The following is a 25,090-nucleotide window of genomic DNA, read 5'->3' as shown; positions in this document are numbered from 1 at the left end:
CTCTCTGTCCGGGGAACCCTGTGTTCGAGCAGACGTCTAATCACATCACGGAGCATTGCGGCCCTTCTGTTCTCACGGCTCCTCAACCCCCTACAGTTCCCCGTTATCCCTCCCTCCTCCTCCTCATCTCTTTTTTTTTTTTTTTACCTTAGAAATCACACAACGGATTGCAGAACTGAAACACACCATTACATCACTACTATTTGAGTTAGTTTATATCAAACTTCCTGCAAAGAAGTCCAGACAAATCTCTTCATATGCAAAGACTTGCTTAATCTTGGCTAATCTGGATGAAAGAAATGTGTATATATATTGTATATTGCATAACAACATTATGACAACTGAAAGGTGAGTGAATAACTAGATTATCTTGTTATCGTGGCACTTGTCAGTGGAAGGGATAGTTCAAGGCATCGAGTATACATTTTTCCTTGAAGCTGGCGTTTATGGGCGTGGATGACGTAAAGATTTTGAATGACCTTGCAAATTGTGCTGCCGAGTATGAGCATGCTCCAAAACTGGCAGATCTGTGTGGGGTGTTCCCAGTCTGCAGTGGTCCTAACAAAAGTGGTTAAATAAAGGAAAAGCACTGAACTGGCAACACGGTCGTGGGTGGTCAAGGCTCATTGATGCACATGGGGAGCAAAGGCCCTGTCATGAAGCAAAAAGTCAAGGTGTACACCCTGTTAAAAAAGGTGTGCCTGAAAAACACTATCATATCATATCCTACAAAAAGTGGCAAACCTTTCATTTAACATTTGTATGTTAGTTCTTATTTTGAGCGAGAGATTTTTTTAAGATGGCAAACTACTAATTTATAGTAAAGCTTTGCTACCCAAATTAAATTCTCATTCAAGGGTTTTAAGAGTTGTGTGTAATGCAAATACACGTTGGTTTGCAAATGAAGAACACAATGCACAGTATTCATTATTTTCTGTTACTGATGCTACCCAACTGGTTTCCTGGCCTCACCCACATACTTCAGAGCGTTAAAGGCTCGGCAGAAAGAGGCCGGAGCTTTAAGGACTTTCCTTTTTATTAACTGCTGGTGTATTCTTTACACAGCACCATCTGGTGAGTCCAGTCGTGCTGCAACTCAAACAGACTTTGAAATCATCTCTGATTCATTTTATACTTAAAGCTGCTTTGCTCTGTGATGACCCCTCCACCTGGGCACCGGTGTCATCAGCTCAACCGGTGTACTCTGGCCTTAAAACACCTCCCATGTGTCGACAGCTTGTGTTTTTCTTTGTGTTTCCTCCACACACATTCACTCACTTTGCACTACTAACTTACTAATTGCACATATTTTCTCTGATTTCTGTTTTTGTAAATAATTTATTTCCTTGGTGGCCACCCCATGTTGCCTCCTTGCCTCCTTATCATGGGCTGTGTCAGCTTATGTTTTAAAAATCCTGACTTCAGTGACTCCCAGTGGCCATTTAAAAGAAGAACATTTTATAATAAAAACCATATTATTGCAGTTATTCAATAGATGCTTAACCCTTCGTTGGAGAAAGAGAGGTGTCCACTTGCCTTGTACTTTATTGCCACTGTGTGGACGAGTCTGGATATTGCAAGAATGCTTAATATCAAATAACACAAACAAACAAACCCCTTTGTTCATCTTTAATATAAAACTTGCGCTCTAATTTCATATTCCCAACTATTATTATTTAAGGTCCCTGATTATATCAAATGTAAAAACACCCACAATAACAAACACAGACCAGCTGTAGTCGAGGTGTGTTTTTTTTAATGAATTATCTGATTGACGCGTTGTCCGACATCACTCAGCGTCCCGTGACAGAACATTTGTTAGTATAACTCAGATTTTATTTCATGGTTTGTGCTCTCATGCTAAAACAAGACTCGGGTTTGCATTAAACATGACAGCACGCTTTGCATCTGTTTTACATCCTTATACCCATTGGCATCGCAGAAACAAAAGTTTCTCCATCAATCATTAAAGCTGTACTTCTATTTATTACAGAGGAAGAGCTTTGAATGTTTTATAGCTGATTCAGGAACAAACACTTCTGCACCTAGAACTGAAGCGCGCCTTGCTGTTCACTTCCTCTCATTTTCATACCCCTTCATCCTGGACTTTCTTTTCTTCTTCCCTCAATCCTCCAACTCTCCTCTCTCATCTGTCAATCATCACATCCTTCATCCCTGGACCATCTTCCTTTCATTTCTCATTCCTTGACTCTAATTCATTGACCGGCCAACGCTCGCCCACTCTCATTCATGTCTTCACTGGCAAACAAATTAACACATCATTCGTAGTTCAGGACATCGTGATTGTCTGATTGGCTGCCACAGTGTGAGGTCGGGTTGTGTTGAACATGGCTCAACTTCTCAGCCGGAGATTGTTGGGTTTATTTTCAGGCACCTTCCAGAATTAATGGAAAAACCTCAAGCGGCAACCTCCGTGGCTAGCGAATGTAGCCAATGTGGAAGTGCTAAAAACTGGGATTCCTCAAGTGGACGCAATACTTCTTTAATTTCTGTCCTCCAGTTGTTGCAACTGATTGGTGTTTTTATAATACAACGATCTATGAAGGGAGGTTCCCATAAATTCCTGTTTGCACCTTCATTGTGACATTTTGTAAACTTCTACCTTTAATGACTTGTATTTGTTGGGTAATGTCTAGTAAGTAACAATCGCAGTTAGATGGTCAGCACACCTTGTTTATGAGCTTGTAAAAGCCACCTGTCACATGATCCCTAATCTGAAAGTGAGCCACCAATTTGAGCCATCTGGTTTGATCTTGATCATGGGGGAAAAGTCTGATGTGTTTGTCCTCATGGGTTTTGTTCAAGCGTCACTAAGGTAGTGTTTGACTGTTTGATTGTTTATATGCTCTGTCGCCAATCATGCCATCATAAATGCAACATATTTGCCGACCAGCAGTATTCTGTGTCAGGTGTGTGTCCGTGTGACTTTAGGCGTGTCATAGGGTGGAAAATATTAACCATTGGACTCCAACACACCCCATGAAACAAACACACTCCTACCTGGAGCTACCATTCTCAAATCCACACTATATGCACACAAAGTTTATGCCTAAGCATTATAAAGAGTAACTATAATAGTAGGTTGTGCTGTAATGCAGGTGTTTTCAGCCAGTGGTTAAAAGTAAAGCAGACAGAGGAAGCAGTGTTGGGCTCCGGACATAGAGAGGAGAGAGAGGGAGGCCGGGCTGTGAATAACTGTGTTGACGTTACATTTTCCTGTTTCACAGCTAGCTGTAATGTATTCATACTCATTCATACGGCACAGGAGTCACCTGCTCTGCCGTCACTGAGGACGAAGTTTGACTGCCAAAAGAAGTAGCTGTAAGTATGCGGAAAACTAAAAAAAAAAATAGTCCTGGGTGGATGAACTGACTGCAAATATACCGATCACGTAAGGGGAATACATGGGTGCTGTTTTTGAATGTTACGTAACATTTACTGTGATTTAATTTTATTTCGTGCATGTCTTTTCATTAATTTCGTGCTGGGGAACTTGTTTTTTTACCACACAATAGACTTGATATGAAAGTTTAAACCATGTTTCCTGGTTATCCTGGAGTCTAAAACTATGAAATCAAAATGTTACATCTCATTATTTTTAATACTGTAAAAACAAATCATTATAATTATAACAATTAAAATGGTTAAATCCAATTTCCTTATGTAAAAATAGACAGAGTGGCTGTCATTCCACTTTACAGTAACCAAGAAACATGGTTTATGCATTCATATCAACTTGACCATTGGCCCAAAACTACTACTGTAGACACAACCTGTATCTAAGTTTGTCATTCAATCCCAGAATAACCATGAAACATGGTTTAAACTTTCATATCAAGCCTATTGTGTTGTAGAAAAACAAGTTCCCCCAGCACGAAATCTAATGAAAAGACATGCAGGAAATAAAATTAAATCACAGTAAATGTTACGTAACATTTCAAAAACAGCACCCATGTATTCCCCTTTACGTGATCGGTATATTTGCAGTCCAGTCTATCCACCCAGGACTATTTCTTTGATATTTTTTAGTTTTCCTGCATACTTACAGCTTACTTCTTTTTGGCCAGTCAAATTTCTGTCCTCAGTGACGGCAGAGCAGGTGACTCCCGTGCCGTATGAATGAGTATGAATACATTACAGCTAGCTGTGAAACAGGAAAATGTAACGTCAACACAGTTATTCATCAGCCCGGCCCTCCCTCTCTCTCTCTCTCTATGTCCTGAGCCCAACACTGCTTCCTCTGTCTGCTTTACTTTTAACCACTGGTCTGAAAACACCTGCATTTACAGCACAACCTACTATTATAGTTACTCTTTATAATGCTTAGGCATAAACTTTGTGTGCATATACGTGTGATTATGAGAATGGTAGCTCTCAGGTAGTGAGTGTGTTTGTTTCACGGGTGTGGTGTTGGAGTCCAATGGTTAATATTTTCCACCTATGACACGCCTAAAGTACAACACGGACACAAACCTGACACAATGAATACTGCTGGTCGGCAAATATGTTGCATTTATGATGGCATGATTGGCGACAGAGCACTATAAACAATCAAACAGTCAAACACTACCTTAGTGACGCTTGAACAAAAGCCACGAGGACAAACACATCAGACTTTTCCCCCATGATCAAGATCCAGATGGCTCAAATTGGTGGCTCACTTTCAGATTACGGATCATGTGACAGGTGTGCTTTTACAAGCTCATAAACAAGGATGTGCTGATACACATCTAACTGCGAATTGTGTGTACTTTACTAGTACATTACTCAACAAATACCTTTTCTACAAGTACATTAAAGGTAGAAGTTTACAGAAATGTCACAATTGAAGGTGCAAACAGGAATTTATGGGAATCCTCCCTTCATAGATCGTTGTATTATAAAAACACCAATCAGTTGCAACAACTGGAGGACAGAAATTAAAGGAGTATTGCAGCCACTTGAGAAATCCCAGTTTTTAGCACTTCCACATTGGCTACATTCGCTAGCCACGGAGGTTGAGGTTTTTCCATTAATTCTGGAAGGTGCCTGAAAATAAACCCAACAATCTCCGGCTGAGAAGTTGAGCCATGTTCAACACAACCCGACCTCACACTGTGGCAGCCAATCAGACATCAGCAAACCTCCACAATCAGCCTGAAATGTCTCTGAAAGTGAGACTATCCAGGTGGATTCATGGACTGGCTCACAATTTATGCTGCAAAATAGTGACACGAAGAATTTTAATTTGGTTTGCCAGTGACGTAGACAGTGAATGAGAGTGGGCGAGCGTTGGCCTCGTCAATGAATTAGAGTCAAGGAATGAGAAATGAAAGGAAGATGGTCCAGGGATGAAGGATGTGATGATTGACAGATGAAGAGATGAGAGTTGAGGATTGAGGGAAGAAGAAAAGAAAGTCCAGGAATGAAGGGGGATGAAAACTGAGAGGAAGTGAACAGCAAGGCGCGCTTCAGTTCTTCAGGTGCAGTAGTGTTTGTTCCTGAATCTAGCTATAAAACATTCAAAGCTCTTCCTCTGTAATAAATAGAAGTACAGCTTTAAATGCATTGATGGAGAAACTTTTGTTTCTGCAATGCCAATGGGTATTAAGGATGTAAAACAGATGCAAAGCCGTGCTGTCATGTTTAATGCAAACCCGAGTCTTGTTTTAGCATGAGAGCACAAACCATGAAATAAAATCTGAGCTTATACTAACAAATGTTCTGTCACGGGACGCTGACGGTGATGTCGGACAACGCGTCAATCAGATAATTGCATTAAAAAAAACACCTCGACTACAGCTGGTCTCGTGTTTGTTATGTTGTGGGTGACTATTTCATACATTTATATAATTCAGGGACCTTAAATATATAATAGTTGGGATATATCATGAAATTAGAGCGCAAAGTTTGATATTTAAAGATGAACCAAAGGGGTTTGTTTGTTTGTGGTATTTGATATTAAGCATTTCTTGCAATATCCAGACTCGTCCACACAGTGGCAATAAAGTACAAGGCAAGTGGACACCTCTCTTTCTCCAACGAAGGGTTAAGCATCTATTGAATAACTGCAATAATATGGTTTTTATTTATAAAATGTTCTTCTTTTAAATGGCCACTGGGAGTCACTGAAGTCAGGATTTTTAAAACATAAGCTGACACAGCCCATGATAAGGAGGCAAGGAGGCAACATGGGGTGGCCACCAAGGAAATAAATCTATTTACAAAAACAGAAATCAGAGAAAATATGTAGCAATTAGTAAGTTAGTAGTGCAAAGTGAGTGAATGTGTGTGGAGGAAACACAAAAGAAAACACAAGCTGTCGACACATGGGAGGTGTTTTAAGGCCAGAGTACACCGGTTGAGCTGATGACACCTGGTGCCCAGGTGGAGGGGTCATCACAGAGCAAAGCAGCTTTAAGTATAAAATGAATCAGAGATGATTTCAAAGTCTGTTTGAGTTGCACCATGACTGGACTCACCAGATGGTGCTGTGTCACTAACGAATACATCAGCCGTTAATAAAAAAAGGAAAGTCCTTAAAGCTCCGGCCTCTTTCTGCCGAGCCTTTAAGTATGTGGGTGAGGCCAGGAAACCAGTTGGGTAGCATCAGTAACAGAAAATAATGAATACTGTGCATTGTGTTGTCTGTGTTTCATTTGCAAATCCAACGTGTATTTGCATTACACACAACTCTTAAAACCCTTGAATGAAATTTAATTTGTGTAGCAAAGCTTTACTATAAATTAGTAGTTTGCCATCTTAAAAAAATCTCTCAATCGTCTCAAAAATAAGAACTAACATACAAAATGTTAAATGAAAGGTTTGCCACTTTTTGTAGGATATGATATGATTAGATTTTTCAGGGCACACCTGTAAAAAAATTTGTACAGGTGCAATTCATTGACTACTCTAGACCTCTGAAGGTGTGTCCTGGTATCTGGCACCAAGACATTAGCAGCAGATCCTTTAAGTCCTGTAAATTGAGGCCTCCATGGATCGGACTTATTTGTCCAAAACATCCCACATATGCTCAATCGGATTGGGATCTGTGGAATTCAGAGGCCAAGTCAACACCTTGGACCATTTTTGCTTCATGACAGGGCCTTTGCTCCCCATGTGCATCAATGAGCCTTGACCACCCATGACCGTGTTGTCATTGAACCACTTTTGTTAGGTATGGACCACTGCAGATTGGGAACACCCCACAAGATCTGCAGTTTTGGAGACGCTCATACCGAGCATCACAATTTGTCAAGGTCATTCAAATCTTTACGTCATCCACGCCATAACACGCCAGCATCAAGGACAAAATGTATACTCGATGCCTTGAACGTATCCCTTCCACTGACAAGTGCCACGATAACAAGATAATCTAGTTATTCACTTCACCTTTCAGTTGTCATAATGTTGTATATGCAATATACAATCTATATACAGCATTTCTTTCAATCCCATAGATATCATACAACCAAGATTAAGCAAGTCTTTGCATATGAAGAGATTAGTTTGGACTTCTTTGCAGGAAGTTTGATATAAACTGAAAATCTTTGCCTTAATGAGTCTTCTCTTTGCAAAAACAGAAAGGATAAATAGTGATGTAATGGTGTGTTTCAGTTCTGCAATCCGTTGTGTGATTTCTAAGGTAAAAAAAATAATAAAAAAAAGATGATGAGGAGGAGGAGGGAGGGGATAACGGGGAACTGTAGGGGGGTTGAGGAGCCGTGAGAACAGAAGGGCCGCAATGCTCGTGATGTGATTAGACGTCTGCTCGAACACAGGGGTTCCCTGGAACAGAGAGATAGTTAGAGAGAGAGACACAGAGAGAGAGATGGGAAAAAGAGAGGGAGATGAACAGAGATAGAGCTGAAGGTAACGGCGGGAACCCGGCTCTTGGGATGCTCCAACTTTATAGAAGAAAGCTGGTTTCTGTATGTCGCTGCAGAGGCAACAACTGAACTGGGAGGTGGGTGTTTTTTCTGGCCGTATCTTTGAACAAAGCTTAATTTCCATATGCATGTTGCAAGAGTTGTTTTTGTGCTTGTATTGCTTATTGTTGGGTGTGTTAAAGCATTCAATTCCACTAGACTAGTTTTAATGTAAAAAATGTTGTTTATATTTTAGCATTTATTTATCATTAGTACTGTGTAAATTATACTAATTGAAGTTTAGTGATCTGCTGCTCGTATAATGCTTCAGAAAGTATTGTAATATCTGTTTAATATCTGTATTTATAGTGTTCATGTGTGTTTATGTAATGGAATGCAATTGGAAAGGTGCACAGGGAGAAATAGTGGGAGTGTTTACCCACAGATGGACTCTCGGTGGTGGGATACTGATTGTCCGATGTACCCCCCTCCTGAGTCCAGCTGGCATTACTCACGCGGGACTCTTCCTGGCCAGAACATTACCTCATTTTCCTCTCGTCATTGAAGACTCGGGTCAGCTTTTTATTGCATTTATTGTTACAGCATTTTAGGTTTGAGAATTGAATACCTATTGTAATATAGTGTTTACAATATACAGGTTAAAAAAGACATGAATCTACAAGAAGGGTTAAATCTGCGATTTGGTTGTAGATCCATTCAAGAAACTCTTTCAGTTATGACTGACTGAGGTAGATCCAGGTGTTTAGCGATGGTGGGATCGTTCACCAGGCCATTGTTCACACCTGGTTCATTGGTGCTTGTTGTCCGAGTTCTTCCCAAGACACCTGGGGTCTGGTGTGGACAACACTAGGACACCTAAGTTGCGGTGTGGACGGCGCTTGTTGGAGTCACATAATGTTTTTCTGTCTGAGGCCTCCTCCTTTGTTGAGGGATGGTTTCTGTACTTTTACATAGATATCCTTTGTCAACCCTCCTTTGAACCACCTGTCTTCCTGGTCACTAAAAGATTGTCCATCCTTAAGGTGTAACTAAACTGCCGAGTCTAGTCTTGAGGAGTTAACCCTCCTGTGTTGAGCTGGGCTATTATTGAGTTTGGTTTCAACAACGTATCGGTCTGTGCACTCCTTTTTTTTGGTTATGTCTGCTGAAGTTTTTCAGATATGTTGGGGATAACAATGTTGTTGCATCTATTCTTCTTTTATTCATCACCTGTTGTGTTGATGTCCTTCCTGGAACGTGTGGCAACTCTCCAAAAGGTCAAGATTGGGTATCCACTGTCTTTTAGTGCATTCTAGTGGGCGGGGAGAGTTGAAGATAATGGTGTAGAAACTGGAGTTTCCTCTAATGTGGAAGATGCATTAATTAATTTCTATTAAAGATCTGAGAACATTCACAGACTTAAAATCGTAGGTTTAATGAATTGGTCTTCGGTTTGTTTGTACAGTGAAGAATTGAGACATGGCCATAGTTCAGAAGTATTACTGTATTTTGAGATGATAGATGGTGATCAATTCTCTCAATTGATGGACTGTTAGTTACTTTATGTCTTGCTTTAATGATTCCTCCTATTGTTCACAATCATGAATGTTAAAGTCAAAAATTTCTGCTTTAAAACAGGCCTGAACCTTCAACAGCCTCCAAACCCGGTTGGATCTACGTGCCAACACCCAGGTGGCTGATGGCTGAGCTCGCTCTGCTGTGAGGATAACTGCCAGCTATAGTGCTCAAATAAGGGCTTCCTGGTTGCTGTTATGGGAAGTTGCTATCTTGATGCCAACTAAGAGTCCTTTGCAGTGCACCTCCACCCAGTTTTGGCAGAAACTGGTTAAGGATTACCTGGAATGATTTAATGTCCCATGAGATGCAGGAAATCCTTGAGTGGGTTAGGGTGTTTTCTGTCCACATGAAATAATGATGCAAAAGTGAGGTGTATTTCAAGAAGACACGCTCTTGTTGAAGATTTGGACACCAACAAAACCCCAAAACACCCAAAGCTCATCCTCATTTGGAACTATGCCCTATCCATCTCCTTTCTCTTTGCCCTACCTCGCGCCCCGCTCAGTCTTCTTCATCGGACTTCTGCTTCTGGTCTTTTGGGGGCCATCAGAGGTCTGTTGCCAGAATGACACAGAGCCAATCGTGTTGGAGGGAAAGTGTCTGGTGGTGTGCGACTCCACCCCTTCTGCAGAGCCATCAGGTAATGCTCTGGGCATGTCGGTGAGGTCAGGAACCGGCCGGGTGGCGTTTTCGGCCATTCGTAACACCAACCATGAACCTTCAGAGATGAGCAACCGCACCATGACCATCTACTTTGACCAGGTTGGTTTCAGTAGTGCATTTGTGAGGTTTCGTTCATTCTGCAACAAATTGTTCATTCATTCTTCATTCCGAAAGGCCAAATTTTATTTTGTTGGCTTCTAAACTTACAGGAGATGAATAAAAGGTTTTGTATTTGCAATGCATTGTTTAAACAGTAAATTAAGTCCTATAGTTAATTGGTTCAGATTGTAAATGTCGTGCTTAATGGAGACTTTTAGAGAGAAAACGTAACTCTTTAACCTTTAGGCTGATTGCTGCATTAGAGTACATCTAATCTACTATGTGGACAAGAGCATCAGTGAGGTATACACTATATGTAGATAATAGGGGACATTGATAAAGTAAATCTGTATTTGGTGGGATTGGAGATTGGAGACGGGGAGGTGTTCAACAGCTAAGCCTGCTGGAAATGTCATTACTTTTGTAGGTATTTTATCATAAACCAACGTATTGGACAAGTAAATTGTCCAAAGCTATCACAATTCATCAGGATGAAGACACGGATGTCACAACTCAAAACCACAAAAATGAAATACTGTACACACTGGAAGTACACTATATTACTGCAGTCAGTCCACCTTGTTCTTGGCAGGATCACAACATTGTAATTAAAAGTCTAACACAATCCATCCTGGACAAAAAGCCTGGCCTGATTGTATTATTATTTATTCTCACTCTTTATCTCCTTTTCTTCTTAGATCCTAGTAAACGTTGGCAGCCATTTTGATCCAGCGAGGAGTATCTTTGTGGCCCCTAGAAAAGGAGTCTACAGTTTCAGCTTTCATGTTGTCAAGGTTTACAACCGGCAGACAATACAAGTAAGCAACAAAGGTTAAGTCAGACATTTTAGGAAATGGACTCATTCGCTTTCTTGCTGCTGATAGACAGATTTTGTTACCTTTGAGCAGAACAAGCTTATCTAACTATCTACCAGAAAGCTGTTGAGTGTATTTCCAAAATAAAATGTCAAACTATTCCTATAAAAATGAAGTTTTATTCTGACAGTTACTCTGTTACTGTAACTGCTTGCTTACCCACAAACCTGTTATGGCAGCTGCTCAAATGTCTGAATAGTTAATTATTATTGTCAACATTTAACTTAAGCCAAAAGAAGACTTTCTACAATTATAGGGTAAACTAAAATATGATGCCTGCATATTTTCACACTCTACCTTTCCCATCTCCATCTTCTTACACACCTTTCTTAGGTGAGCTTGGTTCTCAACGGCTGGCCTGTGATTTCAGCCTTTGCAGGTGATCAAGACGTGACCAGAGAAGCTGCTACTAATGCCGGGTTGGTGATGATGGAGAGAGGGGACAAGGCTTACCTCAAACTGGAGAGGGGAAACCTGATGGGAGGGTGGAAGTACTCCACTTTCTCCGGGTTTCTGGTGTTCCCCTTGTAGATTAGGCTGACGTAGGATGGGAGATGATGTACCTGTCATAGTTGAGGGTAGGACAGGGTATAACACAAAAGATTATTTGGAGGAAGCATCAATGGATTCACGCTGAAGTTGGAATATTATCAAACTGCTTTGATGCATCTTCATATGTATCAGACGAATCGGAGAATTTACTCTAAGCCAAGTAATCCTGAATGTAATTTCCATTGCACTTCTATGGCTCACTGTTGTCTGCTATAATGTGTCGTCTATGCTTAGCCAGTTGTGACTTAACTTTAATGCATGAAATACAGAGAATCTTGGTGACAATAAAGACAATCATCATCTGTTCATATCTATCTATAGCTGTGATCTCGCTAGCGAGCCAGTGCTGTGTCTCAAGTTTGCTATTTTGGGTACACAAGTGTGTCAAAAAGTTGAGCGTGCAACGCTTGACGCTTCTCGCCCTGAATGGTCGTCATTTTGGATACATAACGGAAGTGGAGGGACCACCAGCGTTGGAAGATGTGCAATGTACGCAATATACAAATATTGTCAAATGTTGGCCTGAAGACAAAAAATTGCCAAAATGTTGCGATCGTCCGTATGGCCGATTGAGACGGCACTACCCAAACAAAAAATAGCACGCTATGTCAGGAAAAACTGCAGACAGTGTCCTACACAAGTCTGAACTGAGATAACGCCACCATTATGGAACTACATTACCCATAACTTGACCTCTGGGTTTTCTTACCCTATATTTGTTTACATTTGAGCTAATGTGTCCATTAAAAGAATGCCGAATTAGCTATTCCTGTTTGCAGCGTGCCAATTGATGTAAAGACACCGTCTTTTTTTCTAATGATTTTAAGGCAGTTTACCATTTATTACTCAGAGATAACGATGTCCTTTTGACATGTAGGTGACACTGAACCTAAAATAGTTTCAGCTAAGGCTGATGCTTGCTGTGTTTGGCTGGCTACCAACTACCACCCTGGATGTATACCACACATACACGCAATCACTGCTCTGCAAATGCTTGGACATATCTATCTCATTCTCATATATACATTAGGGAAAAGTGGTGAGGAGAATGGTGAATAGTCACCATCCTAGTTTTGCTATTACAATATCCATTGAATTAAAAAAAAACAGTGTCACTGTTACAGTTCGTTAACATTATCTCATAGGTTTCAACATTTATGCCCTATGTCCTCCACATGTCCTTGGTTAATGCTGACACAGTTATGACCTCCAAACCACCTCTACCAAACTTCAGATGTGCTCTATAAATCACCTGATGCAGACAGAAGGTTGTTCTGAAAATAATGTGCATTCCTGCTGTGCCCCAAGAGTTAGTTATGAAGGGTAACAGAGGACTTTTCACCAAAAACATGCCCGTCACTCCACCTCAAGAACCTTTCTCACATCACAGCATCACGCGAAAGCCAAATCTAAGCATCAAACTTGCAACTTTTATTGTAAAAACCTTAAACTATACATATTCTTTCTCATGTTCTCCTGTGAGTTTGTCGTCGCATTGACGCAAAGCGACAGTGCGTCTCTCTGCAGAGGATCCGGTGGCAGATGGAGGATTGGCAGTGAATGAAGGGATCCAGTGCCAGGAGCCTGTTGTGTTAACACTGGACCGTCACAACCGATTAGTCTCAACGCTCCGGTGCACAGCAGAGTCCTGTGTTAGCACTTTGGAGATTCATGTCTGGAGTACAAACCAATGCGAAGACTTTGGTTCCAAACTGGGTAAACACCGATTTGACTCTTGGGAGTCAAAAACATGGAAAAAAATATAACATAATTCAATAAAACTATACTATACTTTGGTGGAAATAAACAAAAGAAGACATGAGTAGATGTCAATCAAAGACACCATAGCTGAACAGAAAAACAAGACTGCCACCTACTGTTACCAAAGATCATTAGCAAAGACAAACCAAAGAAGAACAAACACCACATGATCAACAGAAGTCACTGGTCTTTGTATGTGATTTGTGGACAATTAACTTTTTAAGATAAAGCAATTCACACAATGCAAAATGACAACTACATAAATATTACATACTGGTTCAAACATTTCATCACTTCATTGAAGCTACGGCATGCTTCTACTGAGTGAAGTATTCAAGACGCCAACTTTATATGGCAGCACCGTTACATCAACTGCAAAACTCCTGATGTCTTGTGCATCATTGGATACACACTTTTTTTTTAAAATTCAGCTTTGTGTTTGATGTTTTTGGCAAAAACAATGTACATTTAAAAACACACGTATTGAAAATATATGAAGTTCTGGGTTGCACTTCATGAGTTTCTAAAGATCCATCCATGTGGTGACAGCAGGTTTGGCAACCACTTTCCAACTCCTCCTGCGGGATCCCAACCTGTCGCCAGGTTAAATGGACTATATAGCCCTTCCAGCGAGTTCTGGGTCTACCCTAATCAGATGCCTGGACCTCCTCAGCTAGCTCATTTCAATGAAGAGAAGTGGCTCTACTCCGAGCTCCTCTCCACTATCTCATAAAAGCTAATTTCGGCTGCTCGTATCCACGATCTCATTCTTTCGGTCACTATCCAAAGCTCATGAGCATAGGTGAGGGTTTCTAAAGATGTACCCACAAAAGTACACAGACGTATAAAATAAACTAAATTAATGCAATAACACCAAAACAAAAAAAAGCGATAAAGAAAGAAAATGCATTTGCACTTTCCAAAAACAAACAAAGAAAAAATAATATTTCAGTTCAAGTAAAGGTAGCCAGGCCTGGATTTAAAATACTATAAAATATAAATAATTAATACTATAAAAATATGTTTTAATCTTCATGAAGTACCAAACAGGTGGAGGAAAATTCTATTAAAGTATTAAAGGTTCCATATGAGTAACCCTCCATGCCATAGAATAAACTACGGTAGCTAGAATACAAAACACCTATCGAGAGCCAGTGTTTGTCCATTCTGGGCTACTGTAGAAACATGGCGGTTCAACATTACCGACTCACTCCTTCTATAGATATAAACAGGGCTGGTCTTAGCTATGGGCAATGTGGGCGGCCGCCCAGGGCGCAGTCTCCGTGGGGGGCGCACGACCGCCCGAAAAAGAAAAAAAACTCGCGAATTTTAGATACCGCCCATTAAGTTAGGGGAGCGGGCGCCCCGGGAGCGGGGTGTTGACAAGGCAGAGGGGGGCAGCGGACAGGAGGATGGGGGGGGGGGTTTCGCCCAGGGCGCAAATGTGGCCAGGACCGGCGCTGGATATAAAAGGTTCATTCTAAGGTATACACTAATGATAAATCTCACACACTGGACCTTTAAGGAGTTTCTGTCAACATATGTATCAACACATGGCATTTTGTTTGACAGTCAATATGTTGGTAAGGCGATTTTTAGCACCTCAGGATGAGTTGGCACTGCAACTGTGGATATTTGTCGACCACAAAAAAAACAAGACCATATGACCGGCACTGGCTCATATTTATACTGCTGACAGAGCAAAAGAAAAAAAAGAGGTGTGAAGTTTTGCTCATTGGTTAAAAGAAGCAAAAATAAATAAAGACTGTTTAAAAAAATGCATTCTAACGAAGCAACATCTGAATCCTGCCCAGAAACGCAAAAATCAAGAATAAGATTTTAGGAAGCGTAGGAAGCTCCTGTTACAAAACACAACCTTTGTGAAAAAAGAAAAAAAAAAAAATAGAGAACTCATTGTGAACTCAGCCAACTCCTCCTGTTTGGTTCCTCCTGTTTCCTGAATGTGGTGGCGGGACGCTGACTCTAGATGGTGCCGTCGGGTGGCGTTTCCTCTCCGTGGGGTCAAAGATGTACATGGTGTTGTTGTTGCCTTGCTGAAATCCAGTCACGTTACTCAGGTGGATGTGAACGGCGGGACTGTGAACGGGTTGAGCATGGCGGGACAAAGCCTCAGGGCTGGAGAACTGACGCTGTAGAAGAGAGAAAACTTGATTATTTTAGGTCGTGTTCTACGAATGACGCCTTATGTTATACAGAGAGATTTCAGAAATGAAGATTTTGGTGGGAAGAAAATGCTAATAAACTGTATTTTTAACATCTAGATGTCACTGTGGAACAAGAAAACCCACGTGGTACTGTTGATACAGGTTTGGCCTCAAAACCTGCTGGGATATTGTCGCTGTTCTGCTTTGAGCTGACATCCTGATCGAAGATAATGCCGGTGACGCATGAATCGGGTGAACGGAAGACACTTTCTCTTTGTGGTTCGCCGATGAGCGACTCGTGTCAACATCGCACAAATTTGGGGCTCCAGGCGAAGGCCGATCTGGAAGAAAAAACACACACACGTAACATTTTAAAGACACTTTGTATGTCTGATTTGTGATGTGAAACGAGAGCTTCCCCTCCTACTTTAGTGGTTTCTATGCAGTTTCAACACCAACTTCCTGTTTACCTTTGACTCTTGCTTTGTCTCTTTTATCTGGGGTCCAGTGGGCAGCCACTTCCTGCAACAGAAGCAAGAAAAAGTTCAGATTTATTGGTTGTTTGTGACAAACCGGTGACCTGACATGCCCACTGTTGTCGGGTTTTATCCTCTAAATTAAACATAAAAGACAATTAATATGTCATGTGATTATTTATATTTATCTATCGTTGCCCAACAGAGATCCGGACTTCAGGCTTCATGTTTTTGCTGTGTTCAACACTTCCTCAGGGTCAGCAGGAAATGATGAATGTAACATTTCCCCATGGAAGCAACATTGCGGAAACACCACAACATTGACCAATATGTGGCAAAGAAAAACACCCTCTAAATCTTGCAGACCACACTGTGAGCTGCTTAATGTTGTTTTTCTTTGGGTTAAAAGAACAAACAACAAGACAGAGAGTGAATGATGAAGTTAAAGTGAAAGGCTAGAGCCAAAAATACAGACATCTAGCCTTTCGAATGTCGACTGCAGCTCACCTGAACTGGCGGCCGCCCCGTCGGCACATTATCAAAAATGTTTTGTGCCGCAACTCCGGTGCCCTCTGTCCAAAAACAAGCAAAGACAAGTTAAAATGTTAATCCAGCGCTCTAATCTGGGTCAGTCGAGCTCAGTCAACCAACCACCCAATAATCTGAACATAAATTCCTGGTGCTAGTTCATAAAGACTGTGAGATGCACTTGAAAGTTGCAGAAAATAAGATAAGTGTTGAGGAAATTGAGCTAAAGCCCATTGAATAAACAGTCTCATCTAACAAGAAAGAAAGGGAATAAGTTTATTTCTGAATAAAAACAAACTATTTCCATAGAGCCCGTCCGCCTGTCTGCTAAATCTGAGGCTACATCCTGTTAGTAGTCTTCCAAATTAAGCAAACAAGGTATAACGTGATTGTTTTGTGAGATTTAGAGGCTGATTTTGTTGCCTTTGGACTTGTCTTTTTCACTCTTTCTGATAAGCCACGCTAAATGACTAGAGACAAATTAAAACAGACCTGACGGCTGAGTGACGTGAACCTGCTCTGTCATAGCTTGTTCTTCCTTCTCGTCCTGGAAAGAAGAAGAGAAAGAGCAAGTCAGGCAGTGACGTGAAAAAAAAAAATTCCTGCATCATGTCGAAATTTCCCAGCGTGACTCAAGCGTTTATGAAGATGTCCGTTCCTCACCAGTTTCTTCAGCACTTCGTGGACTGCATCAACTATCGCGTGTTTGTGCAGCTTATACAGTTCTTCTGTCTCGGTTGTACACTCTGGCAGACAACACAAAGTAAAGATGTAATGTTGGACATTAATGTCAAATATTTATCAAGTCATCCGAGTTTTTCTCACCCTGTGAGGACGGTCTTTGCTTGGGTTTTGCCTCCCAGCATCTCTTCATTAGGTTCATCAGTCCAGTCAGCCCTGCGATGCCAGCAGCCTGGCTTGTGATCTCGTCCAGGGATGGACGGTCTCCTTGTGGGATTCGAAACCGCACTATGTTGGTCTGTGCATCTACAGTGGAGGATGAATTAAAAAAAGACATCAGAGAGGATGACTTTTTAACGTATACAGGGTCTTAATTAATTAGAAAACATCATATTTTATGAGCTCCTCGTATGTTTATGTTTGCAAAAATCCTAATCAGTAAGTTAAATAGTAACTCGAGCTAAAGATAAATGTAGTATAGTACAATATTTCCTTCTGGATACAGTGGAGTCGAGTCAAACGCTCGTGTAGACACGTCACTCTATGAATCAGAGCTAAGAAAACAAACAAGGTGTGGTAACACAAATGAATTCCTACAATTCCTGCTGTGTCATGCAAAAAAAAACCCACATGACTGTCAAAGAGAGAGTTAAAAGGCTAAGAAAACCAAAAAGAAACCAACGTCTCTTACGTTCATATGGTTGTTTCCCAGTGACCATGGCCCATAGGAGTATACCATAACTGAAAGAGAGACAGACAGAGTTACTCATTTCAGAGTTTGTTCATCTGTAAAGTGACTATTGTGTGAGAATTAGGACATTCAATGACAACAATAGAGTCTAAAGGGAGGTGTTGCATTGTGATGGGTGATGAGTTTCTGGAAGTTTGATCAATTATCTTAAATGCTTTTAATGTTACCTGACTCCATTTCCCTGTCATATAATCATGCCAATGATATTTTGACTTTGCGCCAAGAGTACACCTGTGTACGCCCTTGTAATATGTTCACAAGTTAAAATGACATCAGTATGGCCATGTAAATCTAAAATTAGACACATGAGTGCTGCTTCAATGCTCTTGTACCTGTAGATATCGGAGGCTCGGGTAGGGGTGTACGATAAGTTGAACGCCTCTGGTGGCATGTAGCTAATCGTGCCCCCATCCTCTTCGTTGTCTTTCTTAGAAATCCGCGAGACGCTGTGGTAAAACCGGGCAAGGCCAAAATCTGTAAGCTGAAGAGAAAAGGGGGATGAGATGATGAACACCGAGATGATCAAATAGACAAACTACCCTACCCTAGAAAGACTGAACTGAAACTGCACCATGCAACCAAATTCTGAGAAAATCTATTTTTGTTCATGACTGTTATGATTACAGTGGAAAATAGAGGAATGATTAGTCAGCTACAGTAAATTGCTGAATCATTGAAGTAATTCTTTAAGCAAAGGGCACCACCAAATATTCTCTTGTTCCAGCTTCTTAAATATGAAGATTTTCCGCTTACGTAACAGTAAACTGTTTTGGTTCTGGACACTTAGAAGCAAATGAATTGAGAAAATAACGGAAGAAGCAGGAATACCAACATGTGGCCACCACAGTGAGCTTCAAATCGGCTCTTCGGGAAACCTCATGGTGACGTCACGGATACGTAGTCCATTCTTTATGCTGTCTATGGTTCAAATCCACCAAACTTTATTCTAAATTCTAATTGAGACATCAAACTTTCAAAGACACCAAATAAGAGCTTGTTTTTAGATGTAGCGGTGGAACAAATTCATAGTAGAAATAAGTCCGTAAAGGTACCCATATCCTTACATTTCCACTATGAATTTCATTGAAGAAAGGTATATACAATGATGCACAAGATGGCAGCATCTGGAGTTTACTTGTTGTAAACATCTGTCAGAAAATATAAAGTAGGACGAGAAGAGGAAATAAAAGGGGAAGCAGTTTAAGCGAGTGTGTCCAAAAAACAAACCCAGAATTCTAGGTCGTGACACAAAAACCCATGCGTATACGTAAGAACCAATAAACCTGCGCAGTATACTGGGGTGCAGATGTTTTAACTCTTATAGAGAGTGTGTGTGTTTTCTGTCTTTTGCATATCTCGTGCACTCCCCTTATCTGGCATGTGTTTACTGAGGCTGGCAGGGAGAGACGATTAAAAAAATAGTTCAAGGACAAGAGAGACAGGCCTGGGAAGTGTCGTTTTGGACAAGAAACATAATTTCCATTACTAAGCGGAAAAACAAAAAAGGAAATTGTCAGTGGGCAGGTGTCCGAGACAGCCAACTGTTAGAGCTCCTCAAGGAGACTTTTCTCTGTAACCCCCCTTTGTGTGTTGCACTGTTAAACGCTTCTTCTGGTACAAGAACAATAAATTCAACTTAAACTTTGATACTTTGAATCCAGTCCCCTTTATTCAAGGGGTTTTTCTTTTAAAATTCTTGTAACAGGCCTCAGTTCAACTCTCAACAAAGACTGTTGTCAACAGTGTAAAGTCAGTGTGCAGCTGGGACTCACCTTGGCTTTGAGAGAGGTGTCTAGCAACACGTTGCTGGGCTTCAGGTCCAGGTGGAGCACAGAGGGGGACAAACTGTGGAGGAAGTTTATACCCAGAGACACTTGGTGAGCCAGTCTGAACACCAACGGCCAGGGTGGAGTTTCATGTAAGGTTTCCTGAAAAATATACATGAGGAATGATTATTTCCTTATTTACAGACAAATACAAATACTGTTAATTATGCTGTGGTGACATATTGGATATAAGTAAGACATATGTAGCTATTGTTTATGATTAATTATGTTAATTTACTCCTCCTGACTCAAAGTTTTAGTCGCATAAACACGACTAAGAAGAGCCTAAACAGCCATGTTAGCAACTTTAGCCAACATGCTAAAGTTTACCATGTTCACCATTAGCATGTTAGCATGCTGACATTTGCTTGTTAGCAGTTAGTTTTCAGCTATTTGGTCCAAGCTTGGTTTAGCTTAGCCTAGCTTAGCTTAGCTTAGCTTAGTTTAGCAAACCACCTCTGAAATCCTCTTTGAGGCTGACATGCCATGCTAACACGCTCGCAGTGAAAGTGCTAACATGCTGAAGTTTACAATTGCCATAAGCGTGTTTGCATGCTCACACTTGCTAATTAGCACTAAACACAAAGTACGGCTATAGACTGTTGATACTTTTCAGCTATTCGGTCCAAGCTTGGTTTAGCTTAGCTGTAGCTTGATGAGCTAATAAGTCTAATTATGTGGCTGAAAAGACCATAACATGCTGGCATCTACCAAGTTCACCATTAGCATGTTAGCATGCTTAGCTTAGCTTAGTTTAGCTTAGTTTAGCTTAGCTTTAGCTCGATAAGTTAAGGCTAATTCTACAACTCTGTGGTTGAAAAGTCCATAACATGCCGACATCTACCAAGTTCACCATTAGCATGTTAGCATGCTTAGCTTAGCTTTAGCTCGATAAGTTAAGGCTAATTCTACAACTCTGCAGTTGAAAAGACCATAACATGCCGACATTTACCAATTTTACCATTAGCATGCTTAGCTTAGCTTAGCTTAGCTTTAGCTCGATAAGTTAAGGCTAATTCTACAACTCTGTGGTTGAAAAGTCCATAACATGCTGACATTTACCAATTTTACCATTAGCATGTTAGCATGCTTACATTAGCTAATTAGCAGTTAGCACAAAGTACAGCTACAGGCTTCTGATTGGACTGATATTTAGCTCGGACTAAATACTCAGCTAAAAGACTATGGCTAAAGTTAAAGGCAAGAAAGTCTGAATCCTCACCAGTTGATGATCCATGTAGAAGACATGGAAATAAAGGAACAGCATTGTTAGTATATCAAAGCTGAAGTTTGAATGTAGAATTAGAGGTTTAAAAAAAAGAAAGAAACAGTGTATGTCACAATTAGTTAAAAGAAAGCAGCAGATAAGTAAGCAGGATGGCGGCAGCAACATCAACTCAACTCCATGTACCACCATTATACAGTAGACGACCCTACTCAGCTACGGAAAGTCCAATCATGTTGCTAAATCCTGAATGGAACCGGTTTGGTGGACCAAACAAAAGATGTATACCACCAGTTTGAGAACCAGTGATGTAGTAAAAGTTCTCCCATTCCACCTTTGGTTACCTGTAAGGAGGCCAATGATCCTCTTTCCATGAACTCCATGACCAGTCCGAGTTGCGTTGTTGGGCCATAGGAGGGCAGTCGACCTCTGAAGACGCCGAGTACCTGAATAACATACGGGCTGCTTCCTTGACGCATCATGTCGATCTCACGCAGCAAAGATTTGCTGGTCCTGCGTGAGTGTTTGTTTACATTATGAGTAACTTCACAACCTCTTTTAAAGACAGTACAGATGAAACTCTTTGTAAATACTAACCCGTCGTCATGATGAAGCAGTTTAATCGCCACGTCGCAGCACCACTTCTGATGCCTGGCTTTAAAGATTTGTCCAAAACCCCCCGAGCCGATCACCGTCCAGTCCGCCAGGCTGGAGTCTTCGATCAGCGCAGGAGCCAGCTGGCTGGACAGTGCCATAGTTTACTGGAGGAGGAAATTATACTCTCACAGGTCATGACGAATTTGCTGCAAAACAATGCTATGCATTGTTCCTCTGAAATAAAATAGAGGATCTAACCAGTCACTCTTAAACCATTTCCTATTTCGGTGTTGTGTCTTGGTGTTTGGAATATCTCTTACTGTTTTCATTCATTTTAAAGGCAACTACTTAAGGCATGACTCAGACAGTGGTGTTGAAATTGGCAAATTCAGACAAATCCCAGTGCGACTGGCTAGAAAGTTGCCCAGAACACGAGGCAGGCGCGACTACTGAGGAAACCAATATCATGTTTGTAGTATCGTGGGGCACCTGAAGAGGTTTACTTAAGTTTTGAGCTCTGAATCTGATTTATTTCAATTAAACATCTTTAAACGTAATTGTTTTCAGAAAGAAAATGCATTAATAGATTTTTGTGGCCACTAGGGGGCAGCAGAAATGCATTAATAGATTTTTGTGGCCACTAGGGGGCAGCAGACAGAAGCTGGAGTGCAAATTTATTAGCAAATATCAGCTTCTTTAACGACTGTAATGATGACGGTTCGATATGCGGTGGTTGGATGACTCTTAAACAACACGTGACTGAACGAACCAGTCGGAAGCCGACGTAGACCGAGGTAAACAAGAACATCGTGCCTGTTTTTAAAGATGCAGCTGTACAGATTCAAACATATGAATTCACTTTTAAACCTCACACTACGAAATGTTTTAATATGCTTTAACAGAAACACTTTTTCAGCTATAAAATCTAAACAAAGAGTTAAAAAAGAAGCTCCATAGATCTTTGTTTTCTTTAGATTTAGTTTCATGGTGTCAGTATTTAAAATTCTTGCTATAGAATAAGCATTTATAACTTTCTGGAGTATTTCTGTTGATGTTTTTTAAATATAAACCGAGGAAATAAGGAGCTCTTTTAGCATTTTACTCCTGAATAAGTAAAAATATCAAATCCTTTTGAGACTTGGACACATAAAACTTTCTAAAGCCGACATGTTTCAACCCCCTCTGGCTTCAGGTGTGTGGCTTCTCACCTGCTCTTGATTCCAGTAAATCAGTCGTTTATGACGTCAGTCGATCAATGATTGATCGAGGATGTTTAATTTATAAAAACAGAAAAGACAGAAACAGGAAACACTCACATTCTTTGCCCTTTTCTCTTCAAGTCAAGCTGACGGTGGTTGCAATCAGGTCAGTCAGGAAGTGAGTAAAAAAAAAAGAGCGGTGGTTAGTGGTTGGAGTAAATAAATAATAATATATATCATATCTTTACGCCTTTTCTTCTGGTTTCGTAACTAAAAAGTGTCGTCTAAGAAGATCTGTGTGTTTTCACATATTACAGCAAACATGTAAACACACACACACCATCAGGAAACCACATTTTCTTGTTGTTCAGGCTACCTAACACGCAAAAAAACCTGAAGGGGGGGTGGACAAAACAGTAAGAACACCTGTAACATGTATTAAAACAACAGTCCTGCCATAATTATGACCTCTTTAAAGCTTTGAATGTGACTTTTTCTTTTAAATTGTGTTGATTCAAGTAATTTTACACGTTAAAAAACATATCTATGGACTGAAAACAACAGATTCACATCACTTAATTGTGATATATAGATAAATATATATATGAAAACACAGATAAGTTAAGATAAAAGGTGGAAAATCACAGATTTCCTGATCAAATCAAGACAACCGAATATCAAGGTGATTACTCAAAGCGGGGAAACCACTCACCCTTAAGGATATGTCTTCTTCCTCATTGTTCAACCGAACCGTCGGAGGTGTAAAGAGCATAGAAAACCCTCCAGCTCATTCACCGACTTTCTACTCACAGCAGGCGGCACGAGCAGCAGCTCTTGTTCCGCCTCGACAGGCCGAAGCAGAAGTGAAACCAGGCATCCCATAATTCTCTGTTTGACTTCTGCTTCTGGACCGTTCATGACGGAGCAAGCGGCGACGGGTTTCTGTTTCAGTTGATCCCTGTTTTTCTCATCGCGTTTGATGGGCTGCTGCTCTGTCTTTTTGTTGTTGTGAAGGGAAAAGAGGTTCATGTGTCAGGCTCCTTTCATGACCTTATTTGATAGAAATCAGGCAAGTTTTAGTCAGAAAGACAACACCTTATTTGATAGAAATCAGGCAAGTTTTAGTCAGAAAGACAACAAGTTGAATGTGTTTTCTGAAATCACAACACAGAAATGATCTAGAAAAGACGGCTGGCACAAAGCCTGGTGTCATTTCCCGGAAATGTTCAGTTTTTGGTTTAGCACTGAGGTCATAGTGAGTGATGATGTAGGTGTTTCTAGTGTACGACATGACCTTTAAACCTTTGCGTCTTTTCACAAACCAGCTGTACGGAAAACCTAGGTGGGGCAGGTATGCTGGTGTAGAGGATTATCATAAATATAGTTACACATACTGAAACTCAGTGCAATGCCTGCAGTGTTTTTATTGACAGTCTCATGACAAGAAATCAGAGGGCGTGTGTGTGTGTGCTGAAATAACTCCACCTAAATTGAGGTTAAAGGGAAAGTCCACTGATTTTACACAATAAAAGTCTTGAAATATTTCGTGGCTTCATACGGGATGTCACTCGAGTTGACTGCAAGTCTGAAATTAAAAGAAATGACTAAACCTGAAGTTGTGGAGCTATAATTATATAATTATCTGTAAACACCACAGCTCACACACACCTAAAATCTAAAACCCCGACTGGGAGAAGTCTGGGAAATGTAGTCGGCACGTTCTTTCAGATTTTTGATCCTACAGATGTAAATCTTTAAAAAACAGGTCACAGATATAAAGTTTTGTTTCCTAAAGTAGCCGGGCACTGTAGTTTTTAACAAATGTGACTAAAATAAGAATAATCAGTGAATTTGTTGGGGATTACTCAACTGTCGTCAGTCGAGTTGCGTTGTGGGTAATGTAGGATCATCAGCGAATGACGCCTGGTTGCTCAAACAAGCCATCTGTAAGATCCTGTATAACTTTAAGCCTTAATATAATGTGAACAGGTGAGTTGTATATAAATTCACCCTCAGTACAGTTGTCATGAACGGGGAAATTAGCTACAGAGACCAAAACTGTTTTTTGTACCAGGCTGTAAACATGTTTATTTCTGCTGTCAAACATGGGGACTTATGGAGACTGACTCACTTCTGGAGCCAGCCTCTAGTGAGAGGACGTGAGAGGGAATTGCAAGTTTTGGTTTTACTTCACAGCCTTCACGGACATTTAGACAAAGTTGGCAACCGAGTAAAACATGACAAAA

At 40.7% G+C, this 25,090-nt stretch overlaps 3 protein-coding genes across 5 annotated transcripts in view; 1 reads left to right on the top strand and 2 right to left on the bottom strand.

The window, feature by feature from the left end:
• The window catches only part of LOC104936985 (zinc finger protein RFP), a 9,367-nt gene extending 4,752 nt beyond the window's left edge, over positions 1-4,615 (bottom strand). The window contains exons 1-2 of one of the 3 annotated variants that reach the window (XM_027287691.1): positions 4,592-4,615; positions 4,068-4,165 (exon numbers count right to left, since the gene is read on the bottom strand). The gene's annotated coding sequence lies outside the window, so the exon portion shown is untranslated. Of the gene's footprint in view, positions 1-4,067; positions 4,433-4,591 lie in introns of those variants that run through there. The other 2 variants (XM_027287692.1, XM_019266591.2) reach the window with 2 other exon arrangements.
• A 3,104-nt stretch (positions 4,616-7,719) lies between these two features.
• Positions 7,720-15,238, top strand: si:dkeyp-74b6.2 (cerebellin-1). The gene is made up of 4 exons (XM_010753102.3): positions 7,720-7,966; positions 9,507-10,208; positions 10,907-11,026; positions 11,417-15,238. Exons 2-4 carry the CDS (start codon positions 9,903-9,905, stop codon positions 11,612-11,614), a joined length of 624 nt encoding a protein of 207 aa, XP_010751404.2. The 5' UTR covers positions 7,720-7,966; positions 9,507-9,902; the 3' UTR covers positions 11,615-15,238.
• Positions 13,046-23,763, bottom strand: ripk3 (receptor-interacting serine-threonine kinase 3). The gene is made up of 14 exons (XM_027288056.1): positions 23,557-23,763; positions 22,962-22,990; positions 21,646-21,809; positions 21,393-21,561; positions 19,770-19,925; positions 18,330-18,478; positions 17,938-17,987; positions 17,391-17,552; positions 17,229-17,311; positions 17,058-17,112; positions 16,545-16,609; positions 16,032-16,083; positions 15,706-15,902; positions 13,046-15,546 (listed from the first exon to the last, which is right to left on the bottom strand). Exons 3-14 carry the CDS (start codon positions 21,801-21,803, stop codon positions 15,319-15,321), a joined length of 1,524 nt encoding a protein of 507 aa, XP_027143857.1. The 5' UTR covers positions 21,804-21,809; positions 22,962-22,990; positions 23,557-23,763; the 3' UTR covers positions 13,046-15,318.
• Positions 23,764-25,090: the final 1,327 nt, after the last annotated feature.

The sequence above is a fragment of the Larimichthys crocea genome, chromosome XIV, assembly GCF_000972845.2.
Source record: "Larimichthys crocea isolate SSNF chromosome XIV, L_crocea_2.0, whole genome shotgun sequence".
Classification (NCBI taxonomy): domain Eukaryota; kingdom Metazoa; phylum Chordata; class Actinopteri; family Sciaenidae; genus Larimichthys; species Larimichthys crocea.
This window is presented reverse-complemented; position numbering and strand designations above follow the sequence as displayed.